The sequence below is a fragment of the Cheilinus undulatus genome, linkage group 10 (genome assembly GCF_018320785.1).
Source record: "Cheilinus undulatus linkage group 10, ASM1832078v1, whole genome shotgun sequence".
NCBI classification, from domain to species: domain Eukaryota; kingdom Metazoa; phylum Chordata; class Actinopteri; order Labriformes; family Labridae; genus Cheilinus; species Cheilinus undulatus.
Window position 1 is genome coordinate 4,205,081 of NC_054874.1, and position 22,512 is coordinate 4,227,592.

Genomic DNA, 22,512 nt, shown 5'->3' on the forward strand with positions numbered 1-22,512 from the left:
ATAAATAGGTAGGTGTGACCTACGGCGTTAAAGCATTTTGAATAGTCTACTACTGAAATCAACTAAAATGCTATACAAACTCAAATTCATTCACCATTTACTTGTTACCGCAGACTCTACAGCACTGACATCAGGCAGTATGTTCATAGACAATTTCTTATGTCCACAGTTGAAGTTGATGTCGTGAGCTTCCTGCTGCACTTGATTAATGTCAGTTGTAGCCTCAGGTAAAAGAAAATTTACATAACCGCCCCCATCTCTACACATCTTACCTCAGGCTTTCACCGTGGTTGCAGTTTTCAACTCCATGACATTTGCTTTGAAAGTCACACCCTTGGCTGTGAGATCGCTGTCGGAGGGAGCTGTTGCAGTCAAAAGATTTCAGGTAAGACATGTGGTCAAAACTCTTAACATCCCCTGTTATAACTCAATTAATGTGACTCAGGCTTTGCTTTAAAGCAGTGGTTCCCAACTCATTTTCAGAGCTATGCAGAAATACAAAGACAGCATGGAAGTAACGTAACTCACTTTGTAGCTAACTGAGTCTGTTTGGTCAGGAACAGCCATCTAACATGCCCTCATTGTTTAAAATGTTCGTTGAGATGAATATCTGTGTTTATAATTCATAGTAGTATAATATAGACCAGTGGTTCCCAACCTGGGGTCCGGGTACCCTTAGGAGGGGCGCCAAAGATTACAGAGTCTGTCTGCCCTTGTCAAAATTAGATGAACATATATATATATATATATATTTTATGAAAAAAGAAAATCATGATTAGAAACATAATGTAAGAATGCATACTAGGGCTGCCCTTAAAGATTAAAAAAAATCAGGAGGATCTGTGAAAAGGGAAGGTTTTGGGGGAATTTTTCTTTTTTTTTTAGATTATACAGTCAGATATTTACAAGAAAACAAACTCAGAATATCTGAGTTTAAAAAGTTTAAAATTTACAAGAAAAAAAAACAAATTTCCAAGTTTATTGTCATAAACTTTGCCACTACAAACTCAAAAATGTAAAATTTTTAAAATCCAAAATTTAACGATGTAAAAGAAAAATTCACAAAAAAACAAACAAACAAAAAAAGACTGAATTTTCAACTTTTTGTCTTTATAATCTTATAAATACACAGTTTTGGTTCACACTAATTTAATACTATTTAAGTTTTAAAAAATTCCAGTTTTTTCTCTTTTCCTCTTCAGTAGTAGTATTTTTTAGAGTGGTCAGAATATGCTGTAGGAAGTAGATTTTTTTCAAGAACAGTGTCTGAAGGCCTATTGTGTCGAGATTTTGTCAATGAAAACAATTAAGATTGATGTTTACTTTTTCCAAGTGGGTCGGGGGGCTTAGCTTTTCTTAGGCCCGTTCACACAGAGATTAATTCAGGAGTATACACAAATTTTTTTTGTTGTATTGGTGTTTCATCCACACGGAAATGGTGTTTTGGGAGGCCATAAACGGTCCCAGAGAGAACAAATCTGTAAACGCTTACCGTTTTGTCTCCGTGTGGACAGCCAGCCGCATCTGTCTTGAACCGAATACTTTATACATTGCATAGCTCAATTATACCGCATGCACATGTCAAACCAAAACAACAAAGGCGGAATACAGGGTTGTGTTCGTGCTGCAGAAAGTATTTTCATTTCATTTTTTCATTTCAAACCTTTATTTATTCTCGAAAGGACATTGAGGTTTCCCTCATTTCCAATGCCGTCGAGATTACAGACACATTAAAACCACAGCACAATAAAACAAGTACAGTATATAGAACAATCACTGTGAACAACAATCTCATCAGTGACAAGGCAGATAAAATGAAATCAGGTAACACAGTTGCAGCAAGAAACACAATGGCTAGAAATCAAAGTCCTGAACTCTGAAAGAGAGGGACGAACATCAATTTTTAGAGAGTGTTGGAGGATGTTCCATGAGCTTGGAGCATCAAAGGAAAAAGCTGTTTTACCAAGTTCAGTACATGCTCGAGGAACTTTAAGAAGTAACAGATCAGTAGAGTGAGCTGTATAGTTACCAGCATTCCACTCTAACAAGGTTGAGATATAAGGTGGTAATTTTCCAATGAGGGCCTTAAAGATATACAAAAACCAATGTTTGTTGCGCCTCTCTTCCAGAGAAGGCCTACCAACCTTCTCATACAGAACACAATGATGAGTTCTGTACCCATCACCAGTAATAAATCGAAGAGCAGAGTGATATACACTGTCGAAAGGCTTTAGAACTGAAGCTGCAGCATGTCTGTAAATCACATCACCATAATCAATGACAGATAACAACACAGCTTCAACAACTCTTTTTCTACAGAATAAAGGAAAGCTGGATTTGTTTCTGTACAAAAAAACAATCTTTTGTTGCATTTTAGTAACAAGGTTGTTTACGTGGTGTTTGAACGTTAAATCCTCGTCAATCCATACGCCAAGATATTTATATTCAGTGACTCTTTCAATTCTAGAGCCTTCTATAGTAAACAAATTCAAAGTTTCATGGTCAATGTTTCTGGCTCTGGAGAACAGCATGCACTTTGTTTTTAATTACGTTTAAAAGGAGTTTATGATTTAAAAGAGATTCTTGAAGCTCATTAAAAGCAAGTTGCAAATTGTTGATAGCAAGCTGTACCGAGTCTGCAATACAATAAACAATGGTGTCATCTGCGTACAAATGGACATGGCAACCACTTAAAGAGGACACAATATCATTAATATAAATAGAAAAGAGTACAGGGCCCAAAATGGAACCTTGTGGCACACCCCTATTGATAAACAAGAAGTCTGATTTGGTGTCACCTGATTTAATACACTGACGCCTCTCAGACAAATAGTCATGAAACCAGGCACATGCACTTTCAACCAGTCCTATGTTGAACAGTTTACTTAACAGTATGTCATGATCAACTGTATCGAAGGCTTTGGACAGATCTACAAAAACTGCTGCACAGTGTTGCTTCTTGTCCAGTGCTGATATGATGTGATTTGTGACTAATGTAATGGCTGAAATTGTGCTATGATTTGTTCTGAAACCAGACTGGTGTGAGCTAAGTACAGAGTAGGTTGAAAGTACTGAGCTTATTAAGGCTTTTCCAGCTAAATCTGATGCTCCTTTACCATCACCGAGAACAGTAGATACCAGAAGTTCTTAAATCCACTATGGAGAACAACCAGAAGAAAGTTTGTGGCAGCTCTCTGTGATCTTCTTCTCTCTTTTGGTGAATTTCTGTGGCAGTGTTACAGCGCCACGTACAGGCTTGGCGTATATACTACAGCATTCTCAGTCACTTTCAGTGGTTCCGTGCTTACGCAAGCATTTTCTGAAACGAACCTGTGTTTACGGAAAACTTTTTCAAAACGAAACAGAAATTTATTGTTCTTCTCCGTGTGGACAAGGCCTTAGATCAGCGTTACTCAACCCTACTCAACCCTGCTCAACCAAAGAGCCATATTGAAAAATACCATTGCAAGAGCCACAATCTAAGTGGTGAAAAGTGGCAAAAAGGGTTAAAGTGACAAGAAAAATAAGTTTAAGGGGGCAAAAGGGTCAAAAAGCAGCAAAAAAGGGTGAAAAGGGGCAAAATCAGCATATAGCGCCAAATACTGGGTGAAAAGTGACTGCAATGGGGGAGAAAAAGTAGCAAAAAAGGGTAGTAAGTGGCAAAATTTGGGTGAGAAGTGACAAAAAATGTGTTACAGGTGGCAAAAATGGTCAAAAAATGGTAAAAACATGACAAAAGATGAGTGGAAAGTGACTAAAATGGGCAAAAGGCAGACAAAGGTGGGAGAATGGGCAAAAACGCAGCAAAGAGTGGAAGCATTTGTTAAAAAACTGGCATTTAATGGCAAAAGGCAGCTTTAATGGGTGAAAAGTGGCAAAAATGGGGAAAATGGCAAATACTAAAAAGCAGGACAAAAGAGTCAAAAACTGGGCAAAAAGTGGCAGAGAGAAGTGACAAAAATTGCAAATAAGGGCAATGGAAATATACAGACAAATAATAAAAGTTGACAAACCCAGCTGTATAAGCGTGGGAAACAAACTGATTAGTGTGACTTGCACTGGATAATTTTTGAGGTCAAAGTTTCCTTTTATTTAGGGTTTTCTGGGGGAATAATATTTCTAATTAAGACATAAAAGAGCCACATGTGGCTCAAGAGCCACACGTTGAGTATTACTGCCTTAGATACTAGTGGGGGGGCCCTAAGGAAAAAGGTTGGGAACCAATGATACAGACCACTAGTTTTCAACCAGTTTTGCCCAAGGCACATCCAAGATCAAGCCAAATTCTTATGGCACACCAAATCCATGTCCACCTAAAATAACCTCTTAAAAGGCATTACAGTAACTGACCCACAGGGTCCTGGGCATCCAGTATGTTGTGAACTGGATCAGGCTAATTGCAGCCTTATTAAGGCCTTAAATATCCTACCTACTGTTAGTCTAAGAGTGTATACATTAGTCCCTGTGTTTGTGTATCAGTGTTTATCCGCTTTGTCAACAATGGCATGTACGTTATGAAGGTCAACAGACTAAAGTGGACTTAGACATTGTAAGTACACTAAACTGGTGGTCCAGCAGGTTTTACCGGGCTCACAGGCAAACAAACTGTGCCCCCCGTTGTTACTAAAAACAGACCTGCCTGAACCACATACTGACATTAGAGACATACTGTATTTCACAAACATGGTAAAAGTCACATGCTAGTGAGAGATGGTTTCACAGAGCAAGTGAGGGTTAAGTAAGCAATCACTCCTGGCAAGGCTGTACCAAAAAGCCTGAAGTACTTGGTGTTCCCTACGCTTATGTCGTCCGTGATAAAATGATGAGTCTGACGTGCAGCTTAACCACAGGATGTCCCATATGTTTCATAACAGCAGAATTCAAGAGTGCAGAAGTCTGAAACTTTGAGCTTGTATCGAAAAACTTCCTGTAGTCATGCAAAAAAGAAGAGCTGTGCTGGTGTTGTGCAAATGTTGTTGATGAGCAATAGGTGTAAGATCAGGGATTTTAATGTCAATTCTGCCATGAGTGCAGGGCATACAGAGGATAAAAATGTTGTTTCTTGACCTGATTAAAATAGTGGTAAAAGATGATAGTACAAATGCACATGGTGAAATGTAAATGTTGCATAAAGTGTCCTGTTGTGCATGTCTCTGCAGAGGCTCTTCATGATGGACGACAGAGAGGTCATTCTCGTCAAAATGGACGACCCCAGCAATGCAGTGGAATTTCAGGATGCCACTCTGGCTTGGGAAAAAGCTCGTCCTCCGGCCGCAAAGCCCAACCACCCTCCCAAGAAGGGGCGAGGCATGCGGCGTGTGCTGCGACGGGAGAAGCTCACCCTTTACATCTCCACGGACGACAGCAAAGGAAGCAAGGAAAGTCCCACGGCGCAAAGCCTCCTCACAAACATGGAGCAGGAGAGTCCGCAAAGCACCATCTCCTCTACTCAGAGCATACGACCTCCACTGCATAAGACCCTGCACCGCATTGACCTACGAATTAAGACGGTACAACAAAAACACACGCATTAAAGAGATTTTCATATAAGGTGCTTTATGCAATTCCCTCAACGCCACTTCTTCCTCGCTAGGGTTCACTGGTGGGAATCTGTGGAGGTGTTGGAAGTGGAAAAAGCTCTCTGTTGTCTGCCCTACTGGGACAGGTGAGATTGAACAATGCTGCACAGACGTGAATAAGAGCAGTAAAGATAACTTCAACCTCTCTAAAGCTCTTATCTATTCACAAAGATAAGCAGCAACCTGTGATTTAAAGAGGAGTGTTCCAAGTGCTTTCATTTTTCTGTTTTGATGCTGCAGATGACCTTATTAGAAGGAAACGTAGCAGCCAGTGGCGGCTTCGCTTATGTGTCACAACAAGCCTGGATCCTTAATCACTCACTAAAGGAAAACATCCTTTTTGGAAACGAGTACGACCAAAACAAGTAAGATCAGCATCTGCATAATGATTTCACGAAGAACACAAGCAGTAACGCATGATTGCGTAAGGTTTGATTTATTCCCAATTCACCATTTCCCTCATTATTTTTTTACCAGATATAACACTGTGCTTGAGGCCTGCTGTCTTCTCCCTGATCTCGCAGAGCTCCCATATGGAGACATGACAGAGGTACGGGTACAAATAACCTCATTGATGCTGCTTTATTCCAGTGGACTCAGGATGTTTGAGAAGCAGGGGTGAAATAATTAAAATAGTTCCTGCTGCATGTTGTAGGGCACCAGCTCATAAAATGTTGGCTTATATTTAGAAAAGTACATCATGGTTAAAATTTGACATTATTTATTATATGTACTACTGCTCTGTAATATAACTGATGAGGAATCATTGACTGTTTATCTCACAATGACACACTACTGAGGATATCAGGGACAAGTGAACTTCATGGCACTTAATTTCTTTTTCTTCACTATTGGACATGTGCTCGCTACAGTACACTATCAGGTTTTACACCATAAAGGGAACTTTGACATTTTTTCCACCTAGCGGGGATCCTAGAGGCTGCCAAGTCAAATTTTGCCCCCTAAGTGGGCACCAAAGAGGGTTCTTTTTACTAAGACGGGACCCCAGAGGAATGTTTTCCAAGCTTTGAAGGGTAGCCTAGAGGGCACCCTCGTGGGCACTTTGTCAAATTGTGTCCTCTTAAAGGGGGCAAAGGGGGTGCTTTGAATTTTTTTTTCCAATTTGGAGGGCAATAAAGATGGCACGTGTCAAAATTGCCCACTTAAAGAGCACCCTAGCAGGCACTTTGCTGAATCTTGTCCACTAAGTAGGCACCACAGAGGGCACTTTATCAAGTATTGTCCTTTTAAAGGGGGCAAAGATGGCACTTCCTTATTTTTTTCCATTAAGCGGGCATTAAAGATGGCACTTGTCATATGTCCCTACTAATAGAACATCCCAGAGGGTAAAGGTCCAATTTTGTCCACTAAGAGAGCGCCAAAGACAGCATATTGGCAAATCCTGTCCACTTGCAGGGCCCCATAAAAGGCACTTTGTCAAATCTGACTGACCTGGAGGTCACAAGAGATGGCACTTGTCAGATTTGTCCACTTAGAGGGCAGCCTAGAGGGCATTTTGTCAGGTTTTGCCCACTTTGAGTGGATCCAAGGAGGCACTCTAAGGGGACTAAAGGGGGCATTTTGATCATTTTTTTCCAATTCAGAGGGCACACTTAAGATGTCTTTTGTCAAATTTGCACACTTACAGAGCACCCTAGTAGGCACATAGTCACTGTTTGTCCACATAGAGGGGCCAAAGGAAGAACTTTTCCAAACCTTGCTCCCTTGGAAGGCACTGCAGAGGGTACTTTCTCAAATATTGTCCTTTTAAAACTGAGCAAAGAGGGGACTTCATTATTTTTTCCCATAAAGAGTGCACAAAAGATGGTACTTGCCAAATTTCCCTACTTAAAGAGCACCCTAGAGGGTAATTGTTCAATTCTGTCCACTTAGAGAGCACCAAAGATGACATCTATAAAAGTTTGGCTGATTACAGAGCACCAAAGAGGTCATCTTGTTGAATTCTGTGGACTTGCAGGGCACCATAAAAGGCACTTTGTCAAATTTGACCAACCTGGAGGGAACCAAAGATGGCACTTGTCAAATTTGCCCTCTTAAAGAGCACCTTGGTGAGCACTTTTTAAAATCTTACCCTCTTAGAAAGCACCAAAGAGTCAAATTTTACCCAGTTGGGGGGTACCTGAGAAGGCCCAGTGGTTTTTTTTTTTTTTTTTTTTTACATCCAAGTAGGCACTTTCACTGCTTTTTTTTAAAACATGATTGCCCCCCTCAACAGGGTCATTCATAAATATTGAGGTAGATAAACTAAGTATTTACCTCAACCTCACTAAATTAAAGATATTAGATGCATCTATCCATAAAGACATACCTGTTATTCCTTATTGCTCTTGCTGAGCGATGCCAAAAAAGAAGCTGGGAATAAACTTTTGTTACACAGATCATTTTTTTTCTGCCAAGAGTCTGAATCTTGGACTAGATGGAAGCACAGACACTTTAATCAGTGCTGTTTGGAGTCATTGTGTGTTCTTCATGCCATTGCTCTGATAGAGCCGGCATAATTTTGAAGTCAGTTGATTTTTTTTAAATGAGTTTTTCTTAATAGAGTAAATGAGTGTGGTGCATTCAGAGAGGGGAAAGAAGATGATGGTCTGAATTTGTGAAATTTTATAAGGTCATACAGAAGATCTCAGCGAATCTATAGACTAAAATTCACCCTGACACCCTTATGACCTGCTTGAGCAAATAAGACTTTCAGGAATAAGATCAATTCTTTCAAGGAGGTTTTAAAAATGTTTTTAAAGGTTTCAGGTTGAAAAAAATCTAACAAATATATCAAGCATTTTGGCTCCATTGATTACTGGCATTTCATTGCAACTACACTGGACTTCCTCTTTCTAGATTGGAGAGAGGGGTGCCAACCTGAGTGGAGGGCAGCGTCAGAGAGTGAGCCTGGCTCGGGCTCTCTATAGTGAGCGGCCCATTCTTCTCCTCGATGACCCTCTCAGTGCTGTCGATGCATGCGTGGGCTACCATGTCTTCCATAAAGCTATCAGGGGTTTCGCCAAAGGCAAGACGGTACTCTTTGTAACCCACCAGCTGCAGGTAAGGGTCTTTAAAATCTAATAATCATACATTTTCCTTTAGAATATCTTTTCCTAAAGAGGTCAAGTTGTGGAAAAACTCCCAGCCTTTTGATGTTTTTGTGCCTTTAATAACCAAAAGCGAGAAGCTCTAAAAGCAACATGATTGAATTTCTATATAAGGAGAGCATCTGCAACACTAAGCCCTGCACTTCTTCTCTGTTATTTGTCTTTTTAGTATCTGTCTGAGTGTGACAATGTAATCCTAATGAAGGATGGGCAGATATCCGAGTGCGGCACCCATGCTCAGCTAATGGCCAAAGAGCGTGACTATGCCACACTGTTCAACAGCATGCAACAGGAGGTAAGCCCGCACCAGGCGCCAGGCCAGCTCTTTTGACGGAGGCATCTTTGCCCCTCTACACAATAACAGTGAGCTTTACAAGCTGAATAATTCATAAGCCCAGATAGGAGGGCCCAGTAGCCAGGAAATGTTAATTCACACATGGCCTTTCATTATTTATTCGTGCATTGATTTACTGGTGGGCTGCTAAAGACCCTGTCAAAGATACTGCTGTTTCTTTGCCTTGCAGGGTGTTGTTGCTGCAGAGGCTGTGCACTAAAACTCTTTCTTTCTCCATCTTTTCGTCTCTAAGAATCTGGTTAAAGAGAATTTAAAAAACAAACAGAACAGCGGGGTCGCAGAAAAGGCTGACAGCACCGTTAATGTAGCTAAAGTCGGACCAAAGGTGGAAAGCAGCAAAGGAAGTGAGGGCCTCTCTTGACTTTTCACTTTTTGTGCAGAATAAATGCTAAACACTTTATTTCCATGCAAGCATTTCACAATTCTCTGCATTCTTCCTTGCATCTTTTATTCAGAACAACTGATGAGAGCTGAAGAGAAGGGCTCTGGTGCAGTCGCCTGGTCCGTGTATGCTGCCTACATCAAGGCTGCAGGCGGTCCAGTCATCTTCCTCATCAACATCTTCCTCTTCCTGTCCACCACAGGCAGCATAGCCTTCAGCAACTGGTGGCTGAGCCACTGGATCAAACAGGGCAGTGGGGTGAGTTAGAAGACGATCCCTTTAGCTTTAATAAACAGCTCTTTTTAGTTTATGTTTCAGTCGATCTGCTATTCTCCAGTGAGCTTTTGGAGCCGGATGAGCATTAATTTGAATGTGCATGATTAAAAAAGTAACGGCACCCTGGTAAAGTTAATTAAAAACAAGCACAAGCAGTGAAGAAGCAGATGTGCAGCAAAGCAGGAGCTGGTAGCTGCTGAAAAATGTGCTCTGAATAGTAAACACCATGGAGCAGACTGGTTTTCATGTGCTCTTTGTATGCCAATAATGCCTCAGTTTCCAACAATTTCTCTGCATCAGAGTAAACATTTATTTTTTCCTTTCAGTTTTTGTGATTTGTTTGCTCCATCTGCCCTCAGAACACATCCTTCATCTCGGTGAACGAGACGACCTCAGGCAACAGTATGAGACTCAACCCACACATTCAGTATTATTCTGCTGTTTATGTTTCGTCCATGGGAGCGGCTTTACTGCTGAAGACAATGAGAGGTCTCGTGTTTGTGAAGGTAAGCCTTCATTACTGCTAACCCAAGATAACCCTGTCCTCTTAATCACTGATGAACTTTAAAGCAGCTGTTTATTATTTCTTCTTTGTGAAGCTCCAGGAGTAGATCAAAAACGAGAAACCTGAGTCCTCTCATCGTGCTGTTGGTGAAGACCCTAACTCAGCCCTTGTCTGACAGGCAATTCTAAAGCCCCCTTTTATATCGGCCTGCTTTCCTCTGACTGGTTAGACACATAGGTGTGTCCTTGTTCAGCATCTGACACTTCTGACCATATCAGGAGATCTGTGACTGTGTATCACAACATCTCCTCAGAAAAAGACCTGACTGAAACCCAAGTAGCAACTCAGGTATTAAAAATGAGGTCAGTGCAACAGAGAAAAAAAACTTGAGTGTCGTCATACAGCTGTCTGCAAAAGCCAGTAAATGAGCCACCTTAAAGGAATATTTCAGGATTTTTGAAGTTGGGTCGTATGAGGTGCTTGGCTATAGTAGTAGCATTAGCCTCCAGTGATTTCCGTGTAATTTGATCCTGTTGTTATTACGAGCTTGGAGAGAGCTGGTGCATATCGGCTGTAGATGGGAACGTTTTGTCTGCGTAAATTAACGAGTTTTACAAAAAAAATGGGCCAAGAAAATATGTTGGCTTGCCTGTGCGCTGTGTCGAATACATACACAGAACTTAATTTCTCCCCAAAATATAACGTCATAATCTTCTATCATAAGTTCCTTGCTTTTATTTGAAATTAAAGCAGGTCCATCTCCAAACAGGAAGTGAATTATCCCCAGTTTAGGTTAATGCTAATCCAAAACAAAACAAAAGCCGTTTCAAATACAAAATAGCAAACAAAATGAGAGATTAATCAGGATTCAGAACAGAAATTTGGTAGTGTTCGCAATTAAAAATGTCAGATTTTTGACCTCCCAAAATAAATAACATAACATAACATAACATAACATAACATAACATTGCAAAGCATGGCATAGCATAGCATAACATAGCATAGCATAGCATAACATAACAGCATTGCACTGAATAGCAAAGCATAACATAACTTTACATAGAATAGCACAAAATAACATAACAGAAATATTGGTATGGAAAAGGAGTATGAAAAAATGTTTCATTGCCAGTGTTGAGCGGTGACCCTGCATAAATGTTTTTATTGTCCTGCATAAATGTCTTTATTGTCATTTTTCATGCTCTCATGCTTCCTGTGCTATAATTGAAAATGCCCATGGGCCCAATCCATTTATCTGTCCCCGGCCATGTCTCACAGCTTTACAACCTCTGTGTGTGTATGTGAATACAAAAGAAGCTGAGAGACATGGCATAAAGATGGGATGAGTGCGTATGGTTGCCCCTTTGGCCCTTCCTTTTAAAGCTAACCTGTCTTGACACTGTATAGCAGGGGTCAGGTCCCCACGTTAATGTGTGCCACTTGAAATTGCTAATTTTTCAAAGATGGCTAATCTTTTTTTCACCCCTGGCTGTGAGGAGATCTCTGGGAGTGTTGAATATTCCATTAATAGAATTAATTTGTCCTCTGCTGCCACATGTAATTTCCATCCAATTGCAGAAATGACGCTTGCTCATTAGGTCATAACCTTTATGTCAGCCTTCCAGAAACTCATTATGGGATTAAGTTTTGACAGCTTGCTTTCTATGAGTGAAAAAACAACTTCCCACGACTGTGTGTGCACATGCTCAGCATATGGGGGTGCAGCATTTGTAGCTCTGCAGGCAACAATTCAGTATCACTGTTTCTATGCAGTGTGTGTTTTCTGCTGTGCACACACCACAGACAATTTCCTCCCAGCTGAGTGTTTATATAAGCCTTGACTTTTTCCGTATGTCTCTCCAAATTGTTTGTTTACATGTGTCAGGTCTCATGTTGAAACACAGACTTTGTTTGTGTTGACAGTGCACGGTGAAGGCTGCCTCCGTGCTCCACGACAAACTGTTCCGCCGGCTCCTGCTCAGCCCCATGCACTTCTTTGATACAACACCTCTGGGCCGCATCCTGACCCGCTTCTCCAGAGACATGGATGAGGGTGAGGCTTGATTTGTGCTGACTGGGAATCTTTCCCCCTCTCATTCAGTGAAGTTACAGCGTTTGACAAGGTGTAGTGTCACGAAAAAGTGTTTTCACATGGAGTTTTTTTAGCCTGAGGGACTGGCTTTGTGTTATACACTTCTCTGGTGTCGTTGCTTGACAAGTTGATTTGTGGGTTTCTGTTTATTTTTCTTTGGATGGTTGCTTTTTGTTTCTTGGAATACTATTTTTGTACTACTTTTTTCTCTTCTGGGGGAGCAAAACAACACTTAAGGGGCACAAACAAAAAGTTTTCTTCACACGTACCCAACAGTGTGTCTGATATGTAATGTTTCCTCTCTAAAGTTGACGTTCGTCTCACCATGCAAGCTGAAATGCTACTGCAGAACCTGACCCTGGTGCTGTTTTGCTTGGGGATGGTGGGCATCGTCTTCCCTTGGTTCCTTCTTTCCATATTTCCACTGGGAGCCTTCCTCTGCGTCGTCAACCGTGTCTCAAGGTCAGTGTTTCTCTACGCCTACGGATTCAAAATCATTCTCCAAGTTCCCTCTACACAAATTAAAAAAACAAGCGCCCGACTGACTTTAGGAAGCCGGGAGCTTATAGCTGCATTTGTTAAGTTTTGAGGCTATACAAAAACATCCAAATAAACGGATGGTTACACACTGGCTTGTCACTTACAAATTGTTTGCCTGCAGACGTGAAGCAATGTTTGCATTCATTTGGAGTTGCTTGAATCCTGACATCTGAAAACAGCCAAGTAAACATTCTGCTCGCTTCTGTAAACTTTCTCAGAAAAATCTGTCTCGTTGTGGGAACGTTCCTGGAAACACTCAAAGCACGAAACAATACACAAAACAGATTCAAGGTTGAATTACTTTGTTTTTTGTACACTAATTGAAACAGAACAAACCTCATAACTACAGAGTAGATCGATTTTTGTCTAAAAAGGACTGGCATTTACATGCAGCCAAATATTAACAAGGCTATATATCAACCATGATATGATTTATACAACAATAAAGGCTGTTCCAGTTGTGTCTCTTCTTGTTGCCAGTAGGGGGCGCTCTGATGAGATGTTTGCATGTGAAGTGTGATACAGTTGTGTTGGCAAAAATTATTTGAGAAACCCAGGACAGTGTATAGAAAAGTTACGACAGGTTAAAGTCATTCAACATCAACTGAAAAAGCCTTATTTTGAAATTGAGTTGAAGCTGGAGGACTTCCTGTTGGGATTTGGGCATGGGTCCAAGAGGCTTTTTCAAAGGGGGAGTCATTTTTTGTCTTGTCATTATACATAAGTGTACCAATTTTCATGCCCGTAGCGCTTACCCAGTCACCTATCTCACGTTTGGGGCCATTGTGGGGCCCCTGTGAGGTGAACTTGTACAGTTCCCCAAAAATACTAAAATTTCCACAGGGGGGACAGTTTTGGTGAGTTTTAAGCATTTTAAGGCCCCTGAATTAGCGATTCACCTGGCAGAAGAATAATAAAAGTTTCAGAATGGTCCTTGCTCTGAGGTCGGTGCTCGGACAATAATAAATGTAGTCGCTAAAAGTAAAGATTAAAATGTAAGGACATTTTATTGACTAAAGGTGGACTAAAACTTATGATAGTAGGGGTGCAGATGGCCTAGGTGCAGGTTTGGGCAACGGGCAGCCCGGGGGTCACATGCAGCCCTCCACCTTCTTAAATGCGGCCCTGAATTCAATTTCAAATACCGCTAAATCATAAACCTTCGGAAAAGAGTCAAAATCTGCTATGAAAGCATGAAAACAAATTTAATCTTTTGTAGCTGGTATATGCTTTGATATTATGAGATTTTTGAATTGATTAAAACAAATTGAAACTTTTTTTCAATTTCTTTTGATTTTCGAAGGTATATGTTTATTCTATTCTTTCTAATATTTGTGTATACTCTTTTACTTTTGAATTCCTTTTTTAAACTTTGTTTTGAATAAACTTTATTTTATGTTTTATTTCATTAAACAGTTGAAATTTATTTATCAACTTCTGAATTTCATTTATTTGTTTTTTATTTCATTTTCAATTTTTTTATTCATTTTATTTTTTTAAATTATTTTTTCTGTATTATTTATTTTTTACATTTTTATTTCATTAAAATTAGACGTTTATTCATTAAATTCCCAATTTGTTTTATTTTTGTTTTGTTTTTTTGTTTCATTAAAATATTTGAAAAGCATTCATTCCTAATTTTTATATGCTACTACCTTATCTGCTATTCTAATTTTATTTAACTTGATTTTATTTTTATTTTTATTTATGTAGAGATGTGACAGACAGAACGTTCATCCAATCACACTCAGAGTTTTTTCAAAGCCTCTGCCTTTTCCCAAACATCTCCTATTGAAGCTTTCCCAGATAGATGTGAGAAACAAATCCATCTAGCATGTCAGGTTAACAATTTGTAACATTTTGCCCCTTTGGCACTGACAAAATTAATGCCGCCCATCCCTGGCCTAGAGGTTTAAGGCGCGCCCCATGCATGCAGGAGGCCCGGGTTCAAGTCCATCCTGTGGCTCCTTTCCTGCATGTTTCTCCCTCACTCTCTCATTCCTGTTTCCAACTCTCTCCACTGTACTCCTCTGTGAATAAAGGACATAAAAGCCCAAACAATGTATCTTAAAAAGACCTTGAGTGAAAATGACTTAAATGTGACAAAACTTAGAGATATTTTATTAAAGGACTAAATTCAAAATAGCTGCTAAAATTAACACTGAATACAAGGTGACCGTAGCTCATACAGAGATGCTAAAGCAAAAATATTAAAAACTCTTTAAATCAATCTTGTTTTTTTGTTTTTTTTGCAGCAAATGCACACCAGCATTTGATAAGTTGTAATGGATTTACTTTGATTGCATATATAGAAACTCTGAGTAAACAACGACAAGAAAGAAGTCGCTTTAAAGTAGCTATAAAGATAATTCTCTACTTATGACTTCACTTTTATTGTCTTTGTTTAAGAGAGCAGATATGGACTTTATTACACTTAGAAGAACAGATTTTTACACAGGTAGAAAAACAACTTTTAATCATGTTGAATCAGTAGAAACAAACTTATTCTAATATAAACTTTTCTCAGGCTGTGATTTGAAATGTAACAGGAGAATAGTGCAGGTAAATAACTGCAGTAAAGCTCAGCGTTTTCTTTATCTCTAAGGAGATTTATCAGTTTTTTATCATCTTCCTGCATGATCTGATAACGCTGCTTTAGTCATTATTTACGGTTTTGCAGCAATTGTGCAATAAATGGGAATCCGCTGAGGGAAACAACAGCTTGCTGGTGTCGTGGGAAATAAGCGTGCTGCCTTGTTATTTCCTCTATCTGAGCAAGAAAGACAAGCGTGATCTCTGAGTTATTTTTTCCACTAGTGTTGATAAGAAAGCACAAAGTGCACAGACATATAAACAGAACACGAGATTTGAAGCTTTCCATCAGAGTCAGATCTAAAATACGACATGCATGGAGATTGAGATTTAACATCATATCTGTCTGGCAGAGCTGGGGTTTCAGGGGGTAATAAAGGAATGATTGGGGTTCACAGCTGAGCAGTCTCTCGGCTCACATCACTCACTGTCGCTCCTCCCTGAATCACTTCATTACTGTTCCTACATTAACTTCAATTTTTTATGCCTTTAATCAGAACTGATGCCAGTTTGTCTCTAGAGGGATCAATTTACTTAGAAAATATCTTTATTTATCTTTTAAGAGGCTCTTGATTTGCAGGCAGTTCAAGGGGAATTGATGTTGAAGGATGAAGCTTTGAAAAACCAAAGAGAAGAGATGGCCCTCATCTGTAGTGATCACCATTAAAAAGCTGTGTCTTTCAAAGTCTCAGAATATGTATGTTTCATTAAACTGGATCTCCCGTTGAAATTACCCACTAGCCGCTTTTATTAAAGCCTGAAATGAAATGCCGAGGGCATAAACATGTTTGTCTGGATCCCAGCCCTGCAGCGAGAAAGTGTCATGTTCTCTCCATCCCTCACTCTTCTGTTTTGTTTTTTTTTATTATGAGAAATGCAGTGATTCATGGGAAGTTTGTAATTCACAGGCATCATCCATTCCAAGGAAGTGTCTAAAAGCAGAAAGATAGTCCAGCTTTTGTCAGTAAACTTTTCTGACTCGCACTGCCACATGATTGCCAGTGTGGTTTCTATCTGGCTGCTAGTTCTGCGGTGTTTCATACGTCTGGACGCTCATAATTTTACACAACATGAATCAGAGATAGGACTAATGCTCCGTCGGGGAACGATTTTGTCTTTTTTACCTCATTTTGGTATGCTAAATTCAAACTTGAGCTCTTTAAATTAAAGCCTCAACTTTGTACTTAAATTGGCTTATTGTAGGATAAAACTGTCTTTATGTTTCCAGTTTAATGCAGTTTATTTGGAAGTTTAGCTCTCATACCCTGGAGTATGTTTGCATACATTTCCTGACATCTCTTTCTGTTTTCTCTTGGCAGACATTTATCATGTGTAATGCCAACACCAGGAATAGCTGTTTGTTTTTAGGGCCAGATAGTTTGAGCATTGTCATTACCTGGTGCTTGCATGTGCAGAGCCTTGGTCTGTTAAAAGCCGAGTTGCTGTGGCAACTTAAGACCATGTGGTTAGCTATGAATGTAACTTATTGCTAGAGCTAAGGGGCATAATTCTCTCATTAATGTAGGTATGTGTTTATTTCAAATATGCAACTATTCATTTGTGCCTCACTGATAGTCAGCATGAATGCATTAGTTGCAGTTCATTAAGGGCGGTGATAAGAGCATTAGTATTTTCAATTGTGACTTATTGCATGCTGTATTGTCACCCTCAGCCCTCATGATAGCTAAGCAACTACAGAGTCTCCCTGCAACCACAGTGATGTAAAATAACTCCACCACTGCTCCTGAATGTCTCATTTCACTTTAAATACAATTACAGACAGCCATGAGCACCAGGCAAAAGACATCTGAAGCTTGTTATCAAACACAAGTGTTACTATTCACTTATTTCCTTTTCAATCCATAACAAGTTCCTCCTCCATGTTCATGTCACCTGAGGTTCCTTATTTTCTTTCCAAATAAAAGCAGATCTTTACAGTACATCACAATGCAATATAATACATTACTATACTGTACTATGTTACGCTATGCTACATTACGCTATGCTACGTTACGCTATGCTACATTTTGTACCATTACAGACATTACGTTTTAGTTACACTATGCTACATTTCGTTGTTGCATAGTGTCACGTTTCAGTTTGTTATGTTTTGTTATGTTTCGTTAGGCTGCATTTAGTTATGTTTAGATACCTTACATCATATTTGTTACATGTTGTACAGTTTCGTTATGTTGTGTTGCATTAGGTTTCATTAACTTTACGGCACGTTTCGGCGCATTTTGTACCGTTTTGTTATTTTTCATTACCTGACTTCACCTTTGAAATGAGTCGTTGTGTTTCCTTGCGTTACATTACATTTCATTAAGTTTTGTTTTGTTGTATTACATTTTTTTTACAATACATTACCTTTAATTACACTATGCTACATTTTGTTATGTTTTGTTACATTATGTTTCATTGTGTTGTTTCGTTATGTTTTCATTGTTTAATTATGCTATGCTACGTTTTGTTTATGTTACATTAAGTCCATGGTTCTCTAAGTGGGGGTTGGGACCCCCCTAGGGGGACACTGAGAGGGGGCCACCAGATGCCTTCAAAAAAAGCAAAGAATATTTTAAAATTATTTCAAATTGTATATTTTACCAATTTTGTATGTATATACAGTGCTTAACAAATTTATTAGACCACCCTAACCCTAACCAAAGTAAGGTTTATGTCACAGCTGCCCTAAATTAACAGCATTGGTAATTACCAAAATCCTTTTTTATGTTTCTGCAATGGTTAATACACCAATATGTAGAAGCTCTTTAACCCAAATGATATTTTTAATGCTAAAATAGAATTATTATTGTTATCCACGGATTTTCAGATTTACTGATTTACAAAAAAACTGAACAATAGTAAAGCACATTAATATTTTTATATCTTGATTAATATGTCAAATTATAGTTATTTACTCGCATTCCTGAACAAAAAAAATGAGTTTTAGTGGTTGAATGTTATGCTTGATTAATTTCTGACTTCTCAGAGAAGCCCAGTTAGCCAGCTCCAATTTGGGTGAATTCAGTTTGAAATCCCTCATTCCTGTTCAAAATGGTAAAACGTGGAGAGCTCACTGAAAATGAAAGAGTCCGTATTCAAGCACTTCATGATGCTGGATGGTTATTGAGAAAAATATGACAGGTGGTCTAATAAATTTGTTAAGCACTGTATGTGTAAAATTAGTTAGCCTATTAATGGGGGTCATCACACTGCCTTTTTCACAAATGATAACAATATACTACAAATAGCTTCTATCCCTACATAAAACTAACCATTGATATAACTCTAATGCAGAAGGAAGTTAAAGCAGCATTGAAAAACTTTCCGTTTGTGTTGCTTTTGGCGCCCCCTGTGGACAAAGCACATCCTATCTACTTGTAGAGTCTTCCCTGCACAGTGCTTCATCCTTGTTTTATTAGAATTCATATGGACCACTCATTTTGACTCTCTTTTGTGAAAACAGATGATTGTTAACAGTATCTTTGATGATGTTGTCTAACATTCAGCCGGGGTGCATTAAAACTAAAAATCTAGAAATAATCTGCATTGTCTCTGATATTCTTGTTTTTTTCCTAGGCCATATAGACACATCAATATTAAGTTCGGTCTGTTTCATAACCAGTGAAAAACTCCTCACATGGGCTTTAAATGTAAAACATCATCTCTCTCTATCCAGGGTTCTGATACGTGAGCTGAAACGCTTGGAGAACATCAGCCAATCACCATTCACCTCTCACATCACCAGCAGCCTGCAGGGACTCTCCACAATCCATGCCTACGGAAGAGGGCAAGACTTCCTCCAAAGGTGAGCATAGAGGTGCCTGCGAGGGGGATGGAGATGATAAAAGTTTAATTCCATCCAATCTCATGCTGTAGTTTTTCCGGTTTATTTCGAGGTTGGTAAACAAACTGGGCCTCGTACCAGAAAATTATCTCCGGAGGTCTTCTTATTTCTGCTCCAGCTGAAAATGGTTCATCTCTCTCTCTCTTGCTGCTTTCAGATATCAGGAATTACTGGACACAAACCAGGCCTCCAACTACCTCTTCAGCTGCGCCATGCGATGGATGGCCGTCCGCCTGGACCTCATCAGCATCTCGCTTATCACTGCTGTAGCACTTCTTATTGTCTTCATGCACAATCAAATACCTCCAGCGTACGCAGGCCTGGCCATATCGTATGCAGTGCAGGTTGGTAAATTATGCATGCTGTTACACAGAAAATGTAGATGCCGACAGCTGTGAAAGCTTTAAAAATAACAATCTTTAGAAGCTCCAGACAGGATACTAACAGCTACTAGAAAAGTTTCCCCTTAGTGTTTAAATCTGCCAGTGGGTCCACAAGATTTGTATTAAAATTATTCCATTATTTACAAAATGGCTGTAAATAAAAATACCGCATGCAATACACCAGCAGAGAGCTCTAATTCTCAGGATTCTAACCATGTTAGCTATTCCAAGATAAAACCAGCCAAAATTAATGCATTTGTCAGACTATAAACAACTCTCCATTAGAAGCTCCTCTGCACATGAAAATCCATGCCTTTGTTTCACTATAAACATTCAGATGGGAAAATAAATATTTGTTTTTTTTGTTATATTTTTCAATACCAATTGTCCTAACAGTTAGTCTGACGGTATGTGAAGAAACTACAGAGTGTTGCCTTTCTAAAAACACCTTGCATGGGATTGTACTCTAAATGGTTCAAACACAGTGTTCAGTTTATTTTGGGTGTGCCTTGTTAGGCGTTTTTGACTTTTTTCATCCAGATTTCTAAGTGGTTGAGGTTTACTTTAAAAACTGTTGCTCTAACTTAATGTAATGCTTCTTTTGTTACCACAAGTCAGTCGGGTGGCTGTATATTTCAGGCACAAGGGTCTGGATTTTTTCAAATGTTCCATAAATAAAAACAGCTTATATGAAGATTATAGGAAGATGATGCAGCATCTTACAACTCTTACAACTATTTTAAGCCCTGCTATCATCAGACAATGTTTACGCCATTGGACGTGATAGCAAAGAGCTTCCAGTGTTCAGTAACCAGTGGTTAGCAATGAAGGACTTAGAGCCAACAAGCAGACTTTTGGCTTACTTACTGTATGTCCTTATTTTTTGACATTATTCAGAGCTGAATCATCACCAGATAACTTTGAAAGGGTTCCACCTGGTCCTGCACCTGCAGACTTTTTATGCAGAATCTGTAAATGGAAATTACTGTTTTAAAGGGGACATATTATGCAAAAATCCCTTTTTCAGGCTACATTTTACTTTTTCAAGCCGTTATCAGATTTTCCCCTCATCATGTCAAGTGGGGAGTTAGCCCTGCCCCCAGATTTGCTTGGCCATCCCCTCAGACAAATAAACAGCTCGTTCTGAGCAGGGCTGAAACAGAAGGGTTTTTAGACATGCAAAAATCCAATACTGGAGTGTTTTTTCAGCAACAAACTTCACAGGCATGTTTCGGGGGACCTCTGAGACAAATATAAACATGTCTTAAAGGGTAAAATATGTCCCCTTTAATAGCTCAACTTTTTAGCTGCTGAATGCCGTCAGATACAAGAGATATATCAGCTAATCTTTTCCTTTCTCTTTTACTGCTCATTTATTGAAAGAGCTGCTTATTTAAATACCAGTTGATTCATAATGATCATAGTGCATCTATAAACAACAGACCCTTCAACTCCCTCTGCTTTTCTTTCACCTCCAGCTGACCGGCTTGTTTCAGTTCACGGTGCGGCTCCTCACAGAGACTGAAGCTAGGTTTACATCAGTGGAGAGGATCAATCATTATATAAAGGTAAGCTTATCGATTGGCACAGTGGGGATTGTGAATTATGTGCCCTGCAGAGGTATTGTTCATGATCAGGGATGGGGAGTGGTAAAATTGCATGTGATTGTTTACGTTTTATAGAGACAGCAGAGAGCAGATAGAAACCCAGTGAGAGGATGCATGACAGTGCTTGTTACACACAACAGCCATCAAACTCCATAGATGGGAATATAGACTTCTATTTCGTCTCAAGTGCAAAGAAAAACTCATGGAGAGAAAATCACTTCAATCAGTTCAAGGGCTTTCACCTCGACAAAGATTAAGAGATTAATACCTGATACCATCACCTTTTTTCTTATCTCAGACTCTGGAGAAAGAAGCACCCCGACTTAGTTCTGAGGAAGATGCTCCCGCACCCTCCTGGCCTCAGCGAGGAAAGATCACCTTCAAGGATGTGGACATGTGTTATCGCCACGATCTGCCGCTTGTGCTAAAGAACCTGTCCTTTACTGTCCTGCCTGAAGAGACCATCGGCATTGTGGGACGCACAGGATCAGGTTTATAATTACATATCATTTTTGATCAAGTTTATTCAGCTTCCTGAAGTCTTTGCAACTGAACCATTAATGCATATCGACTTGTTGCTAGTTAAGCATGCATCCGCACGTGCTTTACACATAATCCCTCATGCATTATCCTCTCTGTTTGCAGGAAAGTCATCTCTGGGTGTAGCTCTGTTCAGACTGGTAGAGCTGGCCAAAGGCTCTATTGTCATTGACGGAATCGATATTGCACAGATTGGTCTGGATGACCTGCGGAGCAAGCTAGCCATCATTCCTCAGGAGCCAGTGCTCTTCATTGGGACAGTCAGGTAATATGACACTGCCTTGTAACTCATGCATTTTTGTGGATTTGCACTTATAAAAAAAACAGGGCAGAGGTAATGAATGTGAATCAGTGCCCCTCAGCTACTGAACTGCCCTTAAACAGCTGCTTTATTGGAAAATCCCTGAGTGTGTAATTCTGCAACGATGTGGCATCTGTCACAAGCTTTACATTTCTGCACTTCCTTCCTATATAGCGGGCTGCTTTCTGCTGCAGACAGTCATGTGCTTGCAATCAGCTTGCCTGTTTAAAGCGACAGTGTCTGATTTGCGTGAGAATGGAGCACAAAATGTTGTGCATTTGAGTTTTTGATACTAAAAAGAAATTTTTGAGCTGTGCTTGAAACATTTGCTGCAGCAGCAGCTCTTACACACAGGCCCTACCCCCCACTAAAAGCAGTCCAAGGCACTGTGCTCTCTAATAAT

At 39.6% G+C, this 22,512-nt stretch overlaps 1 protein-coding gene across 1 annotated transcript in view; it reads left to right on the forward strand.

Annotated features, from left to right (window-relative positions):
• wu:fb13g09 (multidrug resistance-associated protein 5) overlaps window positions 1-22,512 on the forward strand; it is a 47,016-nt gene that overhangs the window by 19,217 nt on the left and 5,287 nt on the right. The window contains exons 9-25 of the mRNA XM_041797422.1: window positions 278-385; window positions 5,160-5,510; window positions 5,594-5,665; window positions 5,820-5,944; window positions 6,057-6,129; window positions 8,439-8,642; window positions 8,859-8,984; window positions 9,277-9,388; window positions 9,500-9,684; window positions 10,062-10,208; window positions 12,131-12,260; window positions 12,608-12,761; window positions 19,111-19,239; window positions 19,436-19,622; window positions 21,140-21,229; window positions 21,567-21,759; window positions 21,914-22,073. Coding sequence (XP_041653356.1) covers window positions 278-385; window positions 5,160-5,510; window positions 5,594-5,665; window positions 5,820-5,944; window positions 6,057-6,129; window positions 8,439-8,642; window positions 8,859-8,984; window positions 9,277-9,388; window positions 9,500-9,684; window positions 10,062-10,208; window positions 12,131-12,260; window positions 12,608-12,761; window positions 19,111-19,239; window positions 19,436-19,622; window positions 21,140-21,229; window positions 21,567-21,759; window positions 21,914-22,073 — 2,546 coding nt within the window. The remainder of the gene's footprint in view (window positions 1-277; window positions 386-5,159; window positions 5,511-5,593; window positions 5,666-5,819; window positions 5,945-6,056; window positions 6,130-8,438; window positions 8,643-8,858; window positions 8,985-9,276; window positions 9,389-9,499; window positions 9,685-10,061; window positions 10,209-12,130; window positions 12,261-12,607; window positions 12,762-19,110; window positions 19,240-19,435; window positions 19,623-21,139; window positions 21,230-21,566; window positions 21,760-21,913; window positions 22,074-22,512) is intronic.